General features: G+C 43.3%; 2 protein-coding genes across 8 annotated transcripts in view; both read right to left on the bottom strand.

Annotated features, from left to right (window-relative positions):
• The window catches only part of LOC134340073 (zinc finger and BTB domain-containing protein 39-like), a 43,888-nt gene extending 31,769 nt beyond the window's left edge, over window positions 1–12,119 (bottom strand). For all 3 annotated transcript variants that reach the window (XM_063036895.1, XM_063036896.1, XM_063036898.1), the window contains exon 1: window positions 573–12,119. The gene's annotated coding sequence lies outside the window, so the exon portion shown is untranslated. The remainder of the gene's footprint in view (window positions 1–572) is intronic.
• A 102-nt stretch (window positions 12,120–12,221) lies between these two features.
• LOC134340160 (arf-GAP with GTPase, ANK repeat and PH domain-containing protein 1-like) overlaps window positions 12,222–16,688 on the bottom strand; it is a 185,663-nt gene continuing 181,196 nt past the window's right edge. For all 5 annotated transcript variants that reach the window (XM_063037073.1, XM_063037074.1, XM_063037069.1 and 2 more), the window contains one exon: window positions 12,222–14,741. In XM_063037073.1, coding sequence (XP_062893143.1) covers window positions 14,544–14,741 — 198 coding nt within the window. In that variant the 3' untranslated portion in view covers window positions 12,222–14,543. The remainder of the gene's footprint in view (window positions 14,742–16,688) is intronic.

The raw sequence follows: 16,688 nt of genomic DNA, 5'->3' as shown, positions 1-16,688 counted from the left end.
GGTCCCTCTCTTCACCATAAGACATAGGAGCAAAATTGGGCTATCGAGTTTGCTCTGCCATGGCTGATTTATTTTCCCTCTCAAATCCATTCTCCTGATTTCTCCCCATAACCTTTGATCCCCTTACTAGACAAGAACCTAAAACCTCTGCTTTAAATACACACAATGATTTGGCCTCCATAGCCATCTGTGACAATGAATCCACAGATTCACCACCCTTTGGCTAAAGAAATTCCTCCCTATCTTTGTTCTAAGGGATACCCTTCCATTTTGAAGCTATGCCCTCTGGTCCTAGAATCCTCCACTATAGGAAATACCCTCTCTATGTCCACTCTCTTTAGACCTTTCAATGTTCAGTAAGCTTCAATGAGATTCCCCTCCCTCCCATTCTTTTAAACTTCAGTGAGTACAGGCCCAGAGCCATCAAACATTCCTCATGCATTACCTCTTTCATTCCCGGGACCATTTTTATAAATCTCCTCTGGACCCTCTCTAATGTCAGCACATCCTTTCCTAGATATGAGGGCACAAAATTGCTCACAATACTCCAATGTGTCTTATAAAATACTAACCTGTAGATGTTGTGAGACCCACTTATCTTAGCAAGGTTGGCTGTGTCACTGTTCCACCATCTGCTGCTGGGCTGACCACCACGCAGGCACAGCTCTCTTTATGCAGGTGTTGTACTATCCAGTCCTTCCACGTCCAATTCAGGGCTATGTACTGCTTCAGGCAGCCTGAAGAATGTGCCTGTATTGCTATTATACTTCAAATAGGTAATATTTTCATGGTTGAAAGAAGGTCTCTGGGGACAGGATACCAAGCTTCGCGGCTTCCTTTATTTTACTGCCAGTTGCAGCATCCATTTGGGTGCAGCATTCCTCACATTAACAACAGGGTACCGCTTCCTGGAAAGGATTTGTACATTCTTAATAGTCACAGGATTATGAAGTAGTTTGTTCTGGAAGTGAACCCAATGCCACGAGTAAGTGACAGTTCTCACAGGTGTCAGGTTTAGAAGGATGAAACATTAGTTGATTGACGGAACAACTGCGAAGAGTCTTGGGGCCGTTGCGTTCCTGTTGTCCCCAGAGATCTGAGGCTCCACTTGCTGTTCAGCACTTGCAAGCAAGGAAACGCCCTTTACTGCATGGGTTTCCTCTGGGAGCTTTGGTTTTCTCCCACATTTCAAAGACGTACAGGTTAGTAAGTTGTGGGTATGCTATGTTAGTGCCAAAGCATAATAAGTCTTGCAGGCTGTCTTGACCACATCCTTGGACTGTGTTGGTAGTTGATGCAAATGACATATTTCACTGTAGGTTTCGATTTTTAGATTTACATGTGAAAAATAAAGCTAATATAATCTAATATTATGTATGTCCAGCATTGACACAATCAAATTGTCTCCACACTATTGGATATTACTTCTATTACATTTTCACTTATCTTATTTTCCACATGTTACGCAGTAGTATAAAAATGTTTCTGGTAAACCTAGTGTGTTTAAAGGGAGCAGGAAACACAAAAGCGTGTTGGACTCTAGCTCTGGCCAGAAACCCACTCCCATTGCTGGTGTGCTGGACCCTAATCCTTGCTCTGGGTGCATACCCCACTTGCACTGTGAACCCCCAGTTCACATTCTGGATGACCGAGGTCAGCGAAACACTAGACCGTCAGTTGTCCCGAGCAATCAAGAAACCAGATCATTGGAGTTTTATCCTATGCTTGGCTCAAAACAATTCCCTGCACTCCCCACCCCAAGAGCTCCCAGCAGGTGACATGCTTTAAGGGTCCCAGGACAATGCAAGTGAAAGTGTATAGCAGGTATAGGCAGCAAGGAACAAATGGGGTACTTGAGCAGTGTAAGAAATGCAAGAAAATACTCAAGAGGGAAATCAGGAAGGCTAAAAGAAGTTATGAGGTTGCTCTGGTAAACAAGGTTAAGGAGAATCCCAAGGGTTTCTACAGATATATTAAGAGCAAAAGGACAAGAAGGGGCAAAATTGGTCCTCTTGTAGATCAGTGTGGTCATCAATGCATGGAAAGAGACTGGGAAGATCTTGGCCTATTTTTGTGATGTAGTGCTCTGTGACTGTAAGAGAGAACACTTACATTTGTCTTTGAAACAAAAATGCTATAAATACTTGGAAGTCAGACAGCATCAGTGTAAGCAATTGACATTAACTATTTCTCTCTGGAGATGCCGCCTGACCTGCTGATATTTTCCAGGTTTTTTCTGATTTCCAGTAGCTGTACTTTTTTTGATTTTCACATATGCGCCTCCCTCCTAGTACTGGCTATTCTTTCCCCAAAAGCATTGCAGGTGCTAGTGACTCTGATCCATGCAGCCAGCACTGGTACCTTCAGTCTCAACATCCTCTGCAGCAGAGGCTCCAACTGCCCAATGGAGGGAAGAGTGTCTTCTGTCTCAGTGTGGAAACTGAGTCACCCTTCTGACCCTATCACAAGGTTCTCTCCAATGGAAAGGCTGTAGCCCTTTCAGAGTTGCATTTTCGCTGAATCCGCTAACTCAATTTGATTGCACTACAGTCCAAGTTTTACCACTGCCTGAGATAATTTGTTGAAATTTATCTATAATATTTCACTGGACCTTTTCTCATGCACTTCAAGGGCTTTTGCAATTGGCCAAGCTCAATCTTATTATTCCTGTAGTGGAAAATCAAGGCTTTCTCCTTAAACATCTCTACATCTAGAAACAAATATTGTTGGACTGTGCGTGTGCCTAGCATCATATAATGACACTTCATCTCATTTACAACTGGCGTATACTATATGTATTAGCACAAATTGAGTGGCCATTTCAGTGCCTTCTTGTATATTGGTTGTTTGTGCCCAAATACAAGTCCCAGCTTTCTGAAAGTCACTCGCAAGCATGGTTAGGAATTATTTTAATGGAACTCAGACTGCATATGGATATAAGGTAGAACTGATGCTCCTTTTGCACATATCTGTCTACAAAAATATTTCACATTTTCAATTAATTTTTTGTGCATTGGGGGAGAGGAAAGGGAAACAATCATTGTTCCCTGTTGAAAAGAATTCTAAACTATCACTCAGTGTACAAGGGCACACATTCATCATGAGGGAGGGTGGGAAGAACCAATGAGAGTAAAAGCGGTTATGCAGTGAGCTATAGCGATTCAGAAGGATGATGGAGGTAAATTCAATCATTACTTTAATAAGTGATTGGATAAATGTTGGATGAGAAAAATATTGCCAGGCTACAGAGGTCAGTGGTGAGCTCTTCTAAACAGTCTGGTTCTACACTGTAGCATTGTGTGGAAAAGACAGCTGCAATTTAATTATCTGTAGAGGTTAGTGACTGAATGGAACAAAACAGTGGGAGCGGAATGAATCAGTCATTGCAAGAGGGCAGAGGGGAATTGTATGTGTGACGGTCTCTGTCAAACTTACACCAAGCACAGGACACGGGGAGCCCAGTCTGTGAAAGCAGAGAATAGTTCTGTAGACTGATGCCAATTCAAGAATAAGGAAAGCATAGCCATCTGTGCAGAGTATGCATGTTCTTTTTGTGACTGTGTGGGTTTGGACCAGCTGCTCCCATTTCCTCCCATATCCCAAAGGCTCAGCCAGCTCCATCACAGACACAAGCCTCTCCATCATCAAGGACATCTTCTAAAGGTGCTGCGTCAATGTTGGCACCCATCTCAAACATCCTCACCATCCTGGATGTGCCTTTTTCTTGTTACTACCAATGGGGAGGAGGTACAGGAAACTGATGCCCCACACTGAACGATTCAGAATCCACTTCTCCTCCTCCACAATCAGATTTCAGAATGGTCCATGAACACTCCCTCACTACTCCTCTTTTGTACTATTTATTTATTGTAACTTACAGTAATATTTTGTCTTGTACCGCTGTCACAAAACAACAAATTTCACGGCCTATCTCAGTGATAATAAACGTAATTCTGAAAAAGGTGTCCAGGGTTGGTGGGTTAATTGGCCACTGCATATTGTCCTTAATATGCAAACGAGTGGTAGAATCTTACGGGAGTTGAGAATAAAATACTTTTGGGTTGGGTTAATGTAACCGGGGCTTAATGGTCAGCACTGACTTTGGGAGCCAAGGAGTCTGTTGAAGTGATGTATGACTCTAAGAATGATTAAAGGCAGGAAAATGTTATGTCACTAACTCCATATAATGAAAAATGCAACATGTCTTCTCATCAAAGTCCACCTGGGAAACTGGGGAAAGAAACAGTTCCATTCTAATTGAGGCACGGCAGTTGAACAGCAGTTCATTACAGCTGTCTATAGCATTTCTGCAGAGCAGTGATTCCAACAAAGGCAAAAAACAACTGTAATTCTCCGCCATCTCATAAACAACGATCACTTGTTAGCAAGGACACCTTCAGAAGATGCCACAGGGTATTTAAGGTTCACCTAAGATACACAAGACTCCATGTTAATACTTCATTTTAAAAATGAACAACTGTGATGCAAAGCACGGACACAAATGTCTGAACCAACTGACTGAAGGACACTGAAAAGTGAACAACTGGGGGAATGCTCAGAGAGAAAGCCAAGTGAATAACCTTGAAGGGGACAGTGAGTTAATGTCTTTCAGAACATAATAGTTTTGAGCTGAAATAAAAGCAGAAAATGCTGGGAACACTCAGCAGATCAGATTGGGTGCCTGTAGAGAGCAACGAAGTTAATGTTTCAGGTGAGAGACCAATTGTCAGAACAGGGAAAGACAGAAAACAAGTTAGCTTTAGTTGCAGAGAGAGTGGAGGGGGGATAGCTAAAACTCCTATTGATGGACTGGTGGTGGCAATAGAAAGAGAGGAGAGATGGAGAACAAAGGAAGATGGCATTGGAGAGGGCACATAGGTAGTTTACGAGAATGATCCCAGAAATGAAAGGTTTAACAAATGAACAGTGATGGCACTGGGCCTGTACTCCCTGGACTTTATAAGAATGAAGGGGAATCTCATTGAAACCTATTGAATATTAAAAGGCCCAGATAGAATGAATGTGGGAGAGAGGATGTTTCCTCTCGTAGGAGAGTCAAGGGCAAAAGAGCACAGCCTCAGAATAGGATATCCCTTTAGGACAGAGATGAGGAAGAATGTCTTTAGATTGAATGTGGTGAATCTGTATGTAGAGGCTAAGTCATTGTGTATATTTAAAGCACAGGTTGATAGATTCTTGATTAGTAAAGGCATCAAAGGTTATGGGGATAAGGCAGGAGAATGTGTTGAGAGGGATAATAAACCAGTCATAATTGAATGGCGGAAAAAGCTCAATGAGCTGAATGGCCTAATTCTGCTCCTATGTTTTATTTTCTATGATAAAAAGTTATGAAATAAAAGTAGTTAAAGAGCAAGAGTTCAACTTCCCAGCATTTGTAGTTTTTCTTTTAATCTTTTTGTTTAGCGTTTGACCAACCTTATTGTGTAACAGTGGAATCAAATCAAATCCTCACACTACCCAACTACCATCCACTACACTGGGATAAACCAGGGATCAAGTAAAGTTTTAGTTTGTACATGCAATTGAATTCTTAAACCAAAGACACAACTTGGGCTTAAGAATTCAATTAGCACAGTGTACAAGTTTGATGATACATATTTCATGGTAATGGAGGTCGTCACCTCATTTCACTGATAATGTTCTGCCTAGCTCATTAGATTGAATACAGAAGTGCATAATGGTTGAACCTTGGCAGTGAACTGCACCTAATGAAAGGGGTGACAACACTGTTGGGAGTTCATGTCCACAATATATTCTCATGGAGAAAGCCAGTAAAACAATTATTCAAGTCAATGCTAGTTGGTTTTAAAGCAAATCTGAGATCTCAAGGATAAAAACATTCCATGAACTATACACATTCTATGCTTTTAGCGCTCACCCCTCAACACTGATCATCAGATGGGGGTCATTTCCCATTGAAAAGTATCCAAATACCGGGCAGAATAAATACCATAAATATAAAGCCAGTGACTCTCTTCAAGGGTCTCGTACAGCTTTGCAGACCTAGGTCACAGTTCAGTGGATGTCAGCAAGAGAGATGTGCTGGGAGTGTGTGCAAAATTAATGAGCAGGCGACTGCACTTGAATCTTCTCTGCCAGAATAAAGTTGTAAACCAAATGGTTTGATAATGATAGTAACACAATAGCGCAGGCAGAAATTTAAAGCGGCCTTGTTTGCAAGTGATCTGGAAAAGGCTCAGCTGAGGAAATGAAAGGTTTGGGTTTCCAGTTAAGCACTGAACCAGGTCAGACTGCAGTTCAACAGATTTTGATGCAATTCTGTAACCAACCAGCCCAGAGCAAAAAAGAAGAATGAGAGACACTCCCCTCCCCCATTGAATAATTTTATACAAATACAGAAATACAACTTAAACTTTTGAAATTAAATTCACTTCAATGGAATTGTATCACAATTCACAAGGGAAATCACAATTTAAGAAACAGTTTACAGACTCTGTATACAATTATTTTAAGTAAAAACAAGTAAAATGGAAACTAGCTATAAGCATTACATATCCAGTAACAAAGTCAAATGGATATAAAAGTGGCCAATACACAGAAAAAATGTTCACAAGAAGCATTTACATTCTAAGCGTTGAAATTATTGAAACACCTTGCAAAGTTTTTTTTGTAAAAGTTCCAGAAATAGAAGCTCTTAATGAATTGTTCACTTCAATGTTGCAAAGTCTGTTTGTGCCTACAACTGGAGACAGAAATATTCAAAGATGCAAACTTGGTAATTGCTGAAAAAGATGACAATTTTACTTTCTAACAAAACACGTGGTGAACTGCCTTGACTGAGGAACAATCTGATCCAGGGTGTTTAACTGATGAAAGGGTAATTCAAAAGGAAGCTTTCTTCTGTGAAATCCAGAACAAGGAGCATAATCTTACAGTTGGATATTATCCAACCAGGAGTGAAATTGGGGATTTTTTTTCCCACACAAAGGTGGCGAAAATCTGGACCTCTCTCCTGCAAAATGTTTTAATTGCTAGGGTTAACTGAACTTTTCAAATCTGAGATTTTGATAGATGTTTGAAATAAAACTGTGTGGCCACATAGTCAAGTCAATGGAATGAAAGTACAAATTGTCTGTGTTCTGACTGAATCGTGGGACAGGCTTGAAAGGTTGGATGGCCTTCCGTACTTAGCATTCCCTGTTCCTGTGGATGAGTATGCCATAAACATTTTTAAATATTTGAGGACAGTGGAGAACCTGTCAATTCTTTGTTACTGGAGTAGAAGATGACCACAGTTTTTGATGATCAAACATTGCTGTAGAGCTAGCAGTTTATGATGGGCTTTAATAGTTCAGTGTCTCAAACAGACTTTATATTAGAATTACATTCTTAGACTGTGTTAACTGAGGCAAATCTTGTATTATGGGGACATACAGGGAGCATTCATCAACATAACCTGGCAGATCAAATACACAACATTATTTTGCCACTTACAAGGGGTGATTTATAAGTTTGTGGCCTAAGGTAGGAGTCAATTTTAGAAAACCTAGCACATTTATTTTTCCTACATGTACACACTTCGTCCAGCAGTCGTGGAGCATACGGATCCCTTCTTTGTAGAAGTGGTCCACAGCAGGGGTGATTGATAAGTTCGTGGCCTAAGGTAGAAGGAGATGAGTTATACAGCTCTCATTACATGCACGTGCAGTTCAACTCTTTGAGTGATAATGCAGAAAGTTTGAAGTTAATAACTCATCTCCTACCTTAGGCCACGAACTTATCAATCACCCCTGATGTGGACACTTTCTGGAGGTCCAAGATCTGTATGCTGCATGACCACTGGACTAAGTGTGTAAATGTAGGAGGGGACTATGTTGAAAAATAAATGTGCTAGGTTTTCTAAAATTGACTCCTTCTACCTTAGGCCACAAACTTATCAATCACCCCCTCGTATTGAAATTTCAATTTGAAAAACCAATTTACTTTGTACTAAGTGTCACTGGTTTCCAATTAAATGTTCTTGGGTACATGTATAGATCCTAGTAACTCCAAAGTCTCGTCAGCAGGCATTGAAGTTTGTACAGGCAGGAAATGGAAGGCCAAGGAGCCATGGAGATGGCTGAGTCACGTCTGAGGCACAGAGATCTGGTAGGGACAGTGGTGGCTGGCAAGGCAAAGCTGGGCAACTTCCCATCTACCTGCTTCGACAGGGCCCAGGGCAGGAACAGATGCAAACTTGTCCAGGAAGAAGTCTGAGCAGCTGTCGAGGAAGTGCGGACCACCAGGATGGTAGGAATGGAGCAGCAGGGAGCTTGGACAATGTCTGAGGGTGCGCTGAAGTGGAAGATCTCCTGGTCCAACATCTGTCAGGCAGAACCCCAGTGCATCAAGTTCATGATCCAGGCTGTGTACGACATCCTGCCTAGTTCAGCAAATCTTTTTGCCTGGAGCAAGAGCAAGGTACAATCATGTCCTCTCTGCCCTGGCAGAGGGACCCTGGAATACTTTCTCAGCAGCTGCCCAAAAGTCTTGGGAGAAGGATGCTACTGCTGGCACCATGACCAGGTGTTCAAGGCAGTGGCAGAAAGTATCTCCTCGGCCATTAACAATACTAGGCACCTCTGCCAACCCAGAAAGCCCATAGCTTTTGTCAAAACTGGAGATCTACCATAGCCTCAGCCCAGATCACCAGCAGGCTTGCTCGCCACGGGATCTGACTGGCAACTGAAAGTTGATGTGAGCAAGCAATTAAAATTCCTTGACTTTATCACATCATCATCACTAAAGCCTGACATGGCCGCTCTGTCAGAAACCCTCGCAGTAGGTGGTCATGGTAGAACTGATAGTTCCTAAGGGAGATTGAGGAGGCATCTGAATGCCAGATACCAGGAGCTGGTAGAGCAGTGACAGAGACAGGGGTGGAGGGCATGATGCGAGACTCTAGAGGTGGGTTGTAGAAGTTTTGCTGGTTGCTTGCTGTGCAGAACCTACTCTCTCCTTGGCATTACAAGGGCTGCAAAGAAAACAGCCATCAGGACTATCACAGAGGCTGCTGAGTGAGCCTTCAGATTGCTATGGATGAAGAGGTGTGACCCGTGGACCAAAGCTGCTGGGACACAAGCCGGGGCCTGATCAACCCTGGCTGGGTCACCTGGGTGAGAGCGTCTGATGTTGAAAGACCTGAAACACCCGATGACCCCAGGTTACATCACTGATGATGTGTCCCAGCGCATCCTAGGATCTACCTCGGCATCATAAGCACTGGCTCAGCTAGTGACACCCAGTAATAGACTGGGTAACAACCAAGAACAGGTTGGTGACTACTGAGGGACAGTTGACAGCTCAGAAAGACGTCAACCGGGGCAGGAAGGGCTAGCAACCCAACCTGCATCTTCCAAGAGGAAGACACCCTATAAGCTATGGACAGACTTATAGAGACATACCTCCACGGGAGCCCGGAAGGACAAAAGGATGAGCACTCCACTAGGACGACCATCGATTACGAGCGAGAGATGCATTTGCGGAAAGGTGTGCAAGAATGTGTGGCCTAAAAATATATCAGGCCAAGATGAAATGCCTGGAGTAAGAGAGAGCAACGCAGCACTCAGGACTTACTCCTGGTGAGACGTAGGAAGAGCCCAGCCCGAAGTCACCCCACAGCGCCCAGAACCTCCAAGTGTCAGAAACTTCCACTCCAGGCAGAATAGCAGAACGCCGGTGGGTTTAATGACCTCCAGCAAGTCATTGGAGGGAGTGGCTGCAATTTGAGGAGGACATAGTCCATATAATTGAGGGAATAGCCAAGGGAGAAGTCAATAAATGACTCCATGTCAACTATCATTGTCAGCTACACTACTGATTCAGCCTAATGCAGAAGAAAGCCAGCGAAGGTCCCTACATTGTGAAACATGGGGGGGGGGGGCGCAAAATATACCAGCTGAGTCAAGAGCTCTGATCCCAGGTTGAACAGTACAGGGCGACAAGTGAAGAAGAGAAACCACCACTTGCCGAGCTCCGTAACATTCTCAGAAGCAAGTTTATGACACTGCATTGGGCAGAATGGCATAGAGGATGGGAAAGAGAGAGAGCCAGGAAATGAGCTGCCTTTATTGCGAATGCTGTGGATTCACCAAACAAATGCTAGAACAGAAGCATAGCAGGCACCTTGCATGCTCCAAACAAGAGATGGATCTACACCTTCAGAATTCCCTCAATGACTCAGAGAGGGAGTAGGAGCTAGAAGGCCATGGCGCCCTAGTAAATCCTCCTCATCCTGCAGTTGAGTTCAATGGCAAGGAGCCCAGTTGGAAGGGGGTCTAGGAAGTTGTCAGAGGTAGTTCTGCCTCTGGTCCCAGTGGAGTACCCCACAAGGTATAAACACTGTTCCAAGCTCCTCCAGCTACTTTGGAAATTCCTTAAGGTTATCTAGTGTAGGGGAAAGGTCGCGGACTAGTGGAGGTGTGCAGAGGGAATCTAGATCCCCAAAGAGGAGAACTCCAAGGACGTTAAGCACTTTAGCTCCATCTCGTTGCTCAGCGTAGAAGGGAGTATATTTTTCAGTATTGTTTCCTGTCACCTGATTGAGTTTCTTCTCAAAAATGCCTACATTGATACATCTGTACAGAAAAGAGGGATTCCCAGAGTGCCAGGGTGTCTGGAACACATGGGAGTTTTTTTTCCCAGCTAATCAGGGAAGTGCACGAAGGGAAGGGAGACCTAGTTGTACTATGGCTGGACCTTGCCAATGCATATGGGTCATTACCACATAAGCTTGTGGAGTTTGTACTGAACCCACATCATGTTCCGAGGAAGATAAGGGACCTCATCCTGGACTACCACGGGAACATCAGATTGAGAGTCTCCTCAGGAATGAGCACATCTCGGTGATCCTCTTCTCCCTAACTATGAACATGCTGGTTAAGGCAGTCAGGTGGGGCGTAGAGGCCATTAGCATTAATTGTCGAGCATTTTGAGTACAAAATGCATTTAGCATATGTGGCCACACATTTTTATTTTAAACAGCAATATGACTGGTGAAATTGGGGCTCTTGGACAAGGAAAGGGGAAGAGGAAAACTGAGTGAATCTTTTCCTGCAGACTAGCAGTGACTTCTGGTGGGAGATGTGTGAGCACTGGGGTGAAGGCAGGAACAGGCTCCATCTCTGATGCCTTCATGGGGGAGGGATGGGTTTAATTTGGCAAAGGCTGGGCAGTGCCTTGGGAGAGAAGGAAGGAAATTAAAAATAAATAAGTTCTGTTTGCTAACATTGCGATGAGTTTTATTAGGCAGTAAACATTCACAGATATAGATGGCACAGAAGGTTAAAAATCTGAAATCAGTAAAATAAGGAATGAATGAAACTGGGAAAACTGTCTCCATCAAAAGGTCATAGACTTCTAAACAACTTTCACAAATACAGACAACTCGCACCATCAAGCTAGGAGGAAGCAGAATTTCTGTTTGGATTTCTTTCTCATTGTACTTTGACAGGCAGATTGTCTATTTATAATGAACACTACAAGATGTACTATCAGACTACAAAGGGGTTGAGGTCTGGATGAGGGAGGAGGAATGGAGTAAATATCTGCGTGAGTCATTGTCCATGTGCTCTGTTAATGATTTTGCTAGGTATAGCACCTGGAGCAAATCGCTCCACAGAATGATTATAAGAACTACTTCAGCTTAGTTTTCAGTGCTCGATATTCTGGGCAAAAGCTTACTACCAAAATAATACTAAGTTATCAATGTTAGCCCACTCCTTCCGCCATCCCCAAGCATGCCGCAAAATTTGCTTTGAAAAGGCCTACATTTTATATTGCGCCTCATTGTATCTCTCAGAAAATGTCCCAAAGCACTTCATGTTCCTGGGGTTATTTTTGAGTGCAGCGCCTGTTGCTTTATCGGCAAATGCAGCAATTATTTTGCATACAGCAAGGTTGCAGAAGCAGCAATTGAATCAAAGGCCAGTTAATTCATCCTTAGTGGCGTGTGTTAAGGGAAAACAAAACATTAGCCAGGACACCAGGAGAACTCCCTGCCGTGCCATAGGGCTTTGTAATATCCACCTGGGCCACCACAGCAGGCAGACCAGACCCATTTTGAAGTAACACACACAAAATGCTGGAGGAACTCAGCAGGCAAGGCAGCATCTATGGAAAACAGTCGACTACACTCTTTTCCGTAGATGCTGCCTGGCCTGCTGAGTTCCTCCAGCATTTTGTGTGTGTTGCTCTGGATTTCCAGCATCTGCAGCTTTTCTCGTGTTTGTGCTCATTTTGAAGTCCTATCTGAACGAGAATACCTCTGATAGTACAGCGTGAAGATGTAAGTCAGGGGGTGGGTAGGGTGAGGAGTCTGTGTCACAACCCTCCTGCTCAGGGGTAAGCACTACATGAGCTGAGGGAAACCATGGCCTGCTTTTTCTGCCCACTTATTGTTTCTCTGGTGCTCCAGATACATTTGAGACTCTGGTTTATTGATGGGACATAAAATAAAAATCATGTGCTAATGCAAAAGCTACAAGAATCCATTCATGGGGTTGAGATATGAAAAATATGGTGGATGCAATGAGACCTTAAACAGCGGCATTTGTAGGTGCCATTGTAAACTGAGCGTGCAGCAGCTTTTGTACTTCCTCCAACAATCCAGAATTTGACTGCCCAAGTCTGGTCTCACCTAAACTTTTTACCTTGTAACTGTCTCCCATCCCACGTTGTTCCAGTCCTGGCTTTTCACTCAGACTTCCAGATGAAAATTAAAACCTACAAATGATAGATTAGACTTGTCCTCACATTAAAGCATTTCCTGTCACTCTACCAGAGGATTAGAGTTACCACATCCTAGTCATACCTAATCTATTAGGACTGAAGGGAGAATTTCTGTAAAACCAAGCATAGCACATTTAGCTCAATTTGTAGTACATCATACAAATTTAAATCCTTCATTTTCTCTCCCCAATTCTACTCTCATTAGACTAGCCAACCCATAATATATGGTCTAAGTTACCTCCCAATGTCACTCTGTCATCATTGGGCAGCCTGGTAACAAATCCTGCTTTTTAATTTCCTTGTGGGCAAACAAAGTATATCAGACCCATGTATCATGACTGTATGCATTAATGCTCTCCAAATGCCAGCGAGGAGAGAATACTGCTTTTCTTACAGTGCCCTTTACAACCTCAGGATGTCCCAAAGCATCCAATAAAATATTTCATTTGCAGACACTTGCGACACAAGAAACAAGGCAGTCAATTGTGCGCAGCAAGCTCACATTAGCAGTATTGTTATTAAAAATGTTTATCTTATGTTATTTAGGGACAGACATTGGGTAGGACACTATGTGCGGAATGGGAGGGGTGGGGTGGAATCTCCCCGATCTTAAAAACATTGCTGTGGGATTGTTTACATGCACATAGGACCTTGGTTTAATGTAGCATCCAGAAGTCAGCGTCTCACAGCGTGGAAGGTTAGCCTAGATGTTTCTGCTCATGTGTCTGGAGTTTGGGACAGCCTAATAGAAAAGAAAATGCTTATTGACTTGCTCCCCTTGTTACTTTAGCCCTTGACTGCCTTCATGTCAGATGCTGCCCCGTCTGTTGAGATCACAAGGCCAGTTTGAACTGCACACATTTCCGTGTTGCCACTCTATGTCAGTGCAGCCCTCTTTCTTTCTGGGTTGGCCAGCAACACATTGTACTGAGACAAAATAACCAGCTTCAAATACTCCCTTGAATTGCTAAGCACAACACAGTCTATTTCTACAAGGTCACAGGATACTATTTACAGTACCTCTGTGCCTAAAATCTGTTCTTGGAACCCTTCAAATGGACAATGTCGACACTGCTTTTCCTATCCCCCAGTAGACTGATATTTAACTATCGTACTTCAAAAAACAATACGAAATAAGGTTCTGTACTTTTCACATTTCACTAAATACTGTAATATCCAATATTACACACAAATTTCCTTTACAAATTTAAATACAATTGCACATCTGAAAAAAAAAACCCAGCAAGGGAACATTTGGTACTTGTAGGACCACCATTGAAACAGTCAGAAAATAAAACCAACAACTTCTTCATTATGTTAAGTATAAAAGATTTGGAGCTGAAAACTGGCCTCTGTAACTTACTGCTGCTGCAAGGCTCCAGCACATCATGGGTTTTGATTTGTGTAAACAATTTCCAATTTTTTTTTTGAAGGAGTTATCAATTCTTTGCTCCCAAAGCTGCTCTGCAAATTGGGACACTTGTGTTACCTTTTGGTATGGCCTGCCAAGGAGAGTTCAGGAAATAAGCCTTAAAACATCGAACAGCTCTTGCACTGAAGAACAGCAGTTTCAATCGCTCAGTCATAAGATATTGAGACAAATGGTATTGTTATTTGTTGTAAAATCAACATTGGGCTTCCATAAAGTGCGCCTCCCGATCACTAAATCTTGCAATAAAATGCCGGGGGGGGGGGGGGTTGGTGGGGGGCGGGGTTTGGAGGGTTTGGGAAAAGTCTTGAGGTTGCCCTTTAGGAATGTCAAGGTGTGGAAAGGAGTGCTTCAAGGCTTCTTTTTAATGTGGAAACCTGGAGTCAGTTCTTCCGAAACTGGCACCAAGACCTTTCCTGCTGATGCTGGGCGTTGTGCTGCAGCCATCACTGGGACAGCCGTGTTGTAACAGGACATCCATACACTCCTGGCTGCCTGCCCGCCAGGCATGGTACAGGGCTGTGTTTCCATTCACGTCTCTGGCCTTCACGTCAATGCCATACTGCAAAGCAGACAAAACCAATATAAGTGTGTTATTAAACGCAAACAACAGGAATTCTGCAGATGCTGGAAATTCAAGCAACACACATCAAAGTTGCTGGTGAACGCAGCAGGCCAAGCAGCATCTATAGGAAGAGGCGTTATTTTGGGGCCTTCTGTAGAAAGAAAGAAATCAAGGGTGCTGCTGAGGTGGACAGGGTTGAGAGTTTCAGGTTCCTAGGAAGGAACATCCAGTTCTGCCCCAGTCCAACCAAGAAGACGCCATGCCCAAGGAAGTTCATCAGCACCTTTACTTCCTCAGAAAGCTGAAGAAATTTGGCATGTCCCCTTTGACCTTCACCAAATTTTAGCAATGCACCATAGAAAATATCCTGTCCTGATGGATCACAGCTTTGTATGACAACTGCTCTGCCCATGACTGCAAAATCTGTAGAGAGTTGTGGACACAGCTCAGCACATCATAAAAACCAGCCTCCCCTTTATGGACTCTGTCTACATTTCCCACTACCCCAGTAAAGCAGCAAGTAGAATCAAAGCCCCACCCACACTGGACATTCTCTCTTCTCAGCCCTTCTATTGCACAGAAGATACAAAAGTATGAAAGCATGTACCACTCCACTTGGCTCAAGGACATCTTCTATCCCACTGTTATGAGACTATTCACTGGTCCCCTAGTATAAGATGGACCCTTGACCTCACAATCTACCTACTTATGGCCCTGCACCTTATTGTCTGCCTGTACTGCAATTTCTCTGTAACTACTATATTTTGTATTCTGTTATTGCTTTTCCCTTGTACTACCTTGATGCACTGTTGTAATAAAATGATTTGTATGGACTGCATGCAAAACAATTTTTCACTGTACTTTGGTTGTAACAATAATAAACCAATAATAATAATAATAATAATAATATTAAACATTCCCCCTTTCCCTCAAATTAACCTTTCCTCATTACACAAGATGTCAGTTCCTGCAACATTCTCCATCAACAGGAAGGTAAACCTGTGCCAGGAGGCAGGGTGCAGCCAACCACATTACACACTCTTATCCTTGGGCCGTTGTTGGGGGACATGGATGATGCACAAGGTACTGAGGCACTGAATGTGTTGGGACACAGCCTCCAAGACAGCATGCAGGCAGGGCCTGGTATCTGACATGAACAGCACTGAAGCCAGCTGCTGATCACTGGCAACAGAGGCAGAGAGCTTGCACCTTGCTGGGATAAGGAAGAGAGCTTTCTCTGAATGCGACAGCTGATGGAGGGAGATAGTCGTAGTCTTGGTGTGGTGTCTAAGACATGAGGTAAAAGGTAAGGGACAGGAGATTTAGAGGGGATCTGAGAGCTTTTGTAACCATACAGAGGGTGGTTGGAATCTGAAATAGGCATATAAGATATGGTAGAGGAAGAGACTATCATGGGTAATTGCTCAAGTACTTAGATCGCCAAGGTACACAAGGCTACACACCAAATGAGGGTGGGTAAGTACGATGGTCAGAATTGACATGATGGGCCGACAGACAATTCCTGCGCAGTATGACTTTGTGACTCCAGCAGCGTTTGGAAGGAAAAAAACATGAAAACACTGGAAGGGGAAGAACAAAAGGGGAAAGGCAGGATGCTGTATGCTGTAAGGAATGTGACTTACTGAAGAGCCTGCACAAAGACCTAGTACAGATCCAATGAGTCAAATTGTCTCCTTTTTTGCTGTAAGCTTCTACGTGGGGGCTTTTACGGTCAGTGGGAGAAGAGGATGGGAATTGATTCAGTAGAGGCAGGGGTTTTAAAAAGTTGCAGCAAGTTTAAATAAAAATAATGGATTACATCTTCATCTGAGGAGCTCTATACATTTGAATCATTAGGGAAATTGATTCCACAATGTTAGTGTGGCTGGAGGAGCAGAGTATTGCTCACAGAAAACGTCTTGCTGAGCGCCCAATAAAGCACTG

Source organism: Mobula hypostoma, chromosome X1 (genome assembly GCF_963921235.1).
Source record: "Mobula hypostoma chromosome X1, sMobHyp1.1, whole genome shotgun sequence".
NCBI classification, from domain to species: domain Eukaryota; kingdom Metazoa; phylum Chordata; class Chondrichthyes; order Myliobatiformes; family Myliobatidae; genus Mobula; species Mobula hypostoma.
The sequence above is the reverse complement of the archived record's forward strand: the minus strand, read 5'-3'. Positions and strand labels throughout refer to the sequence as shown.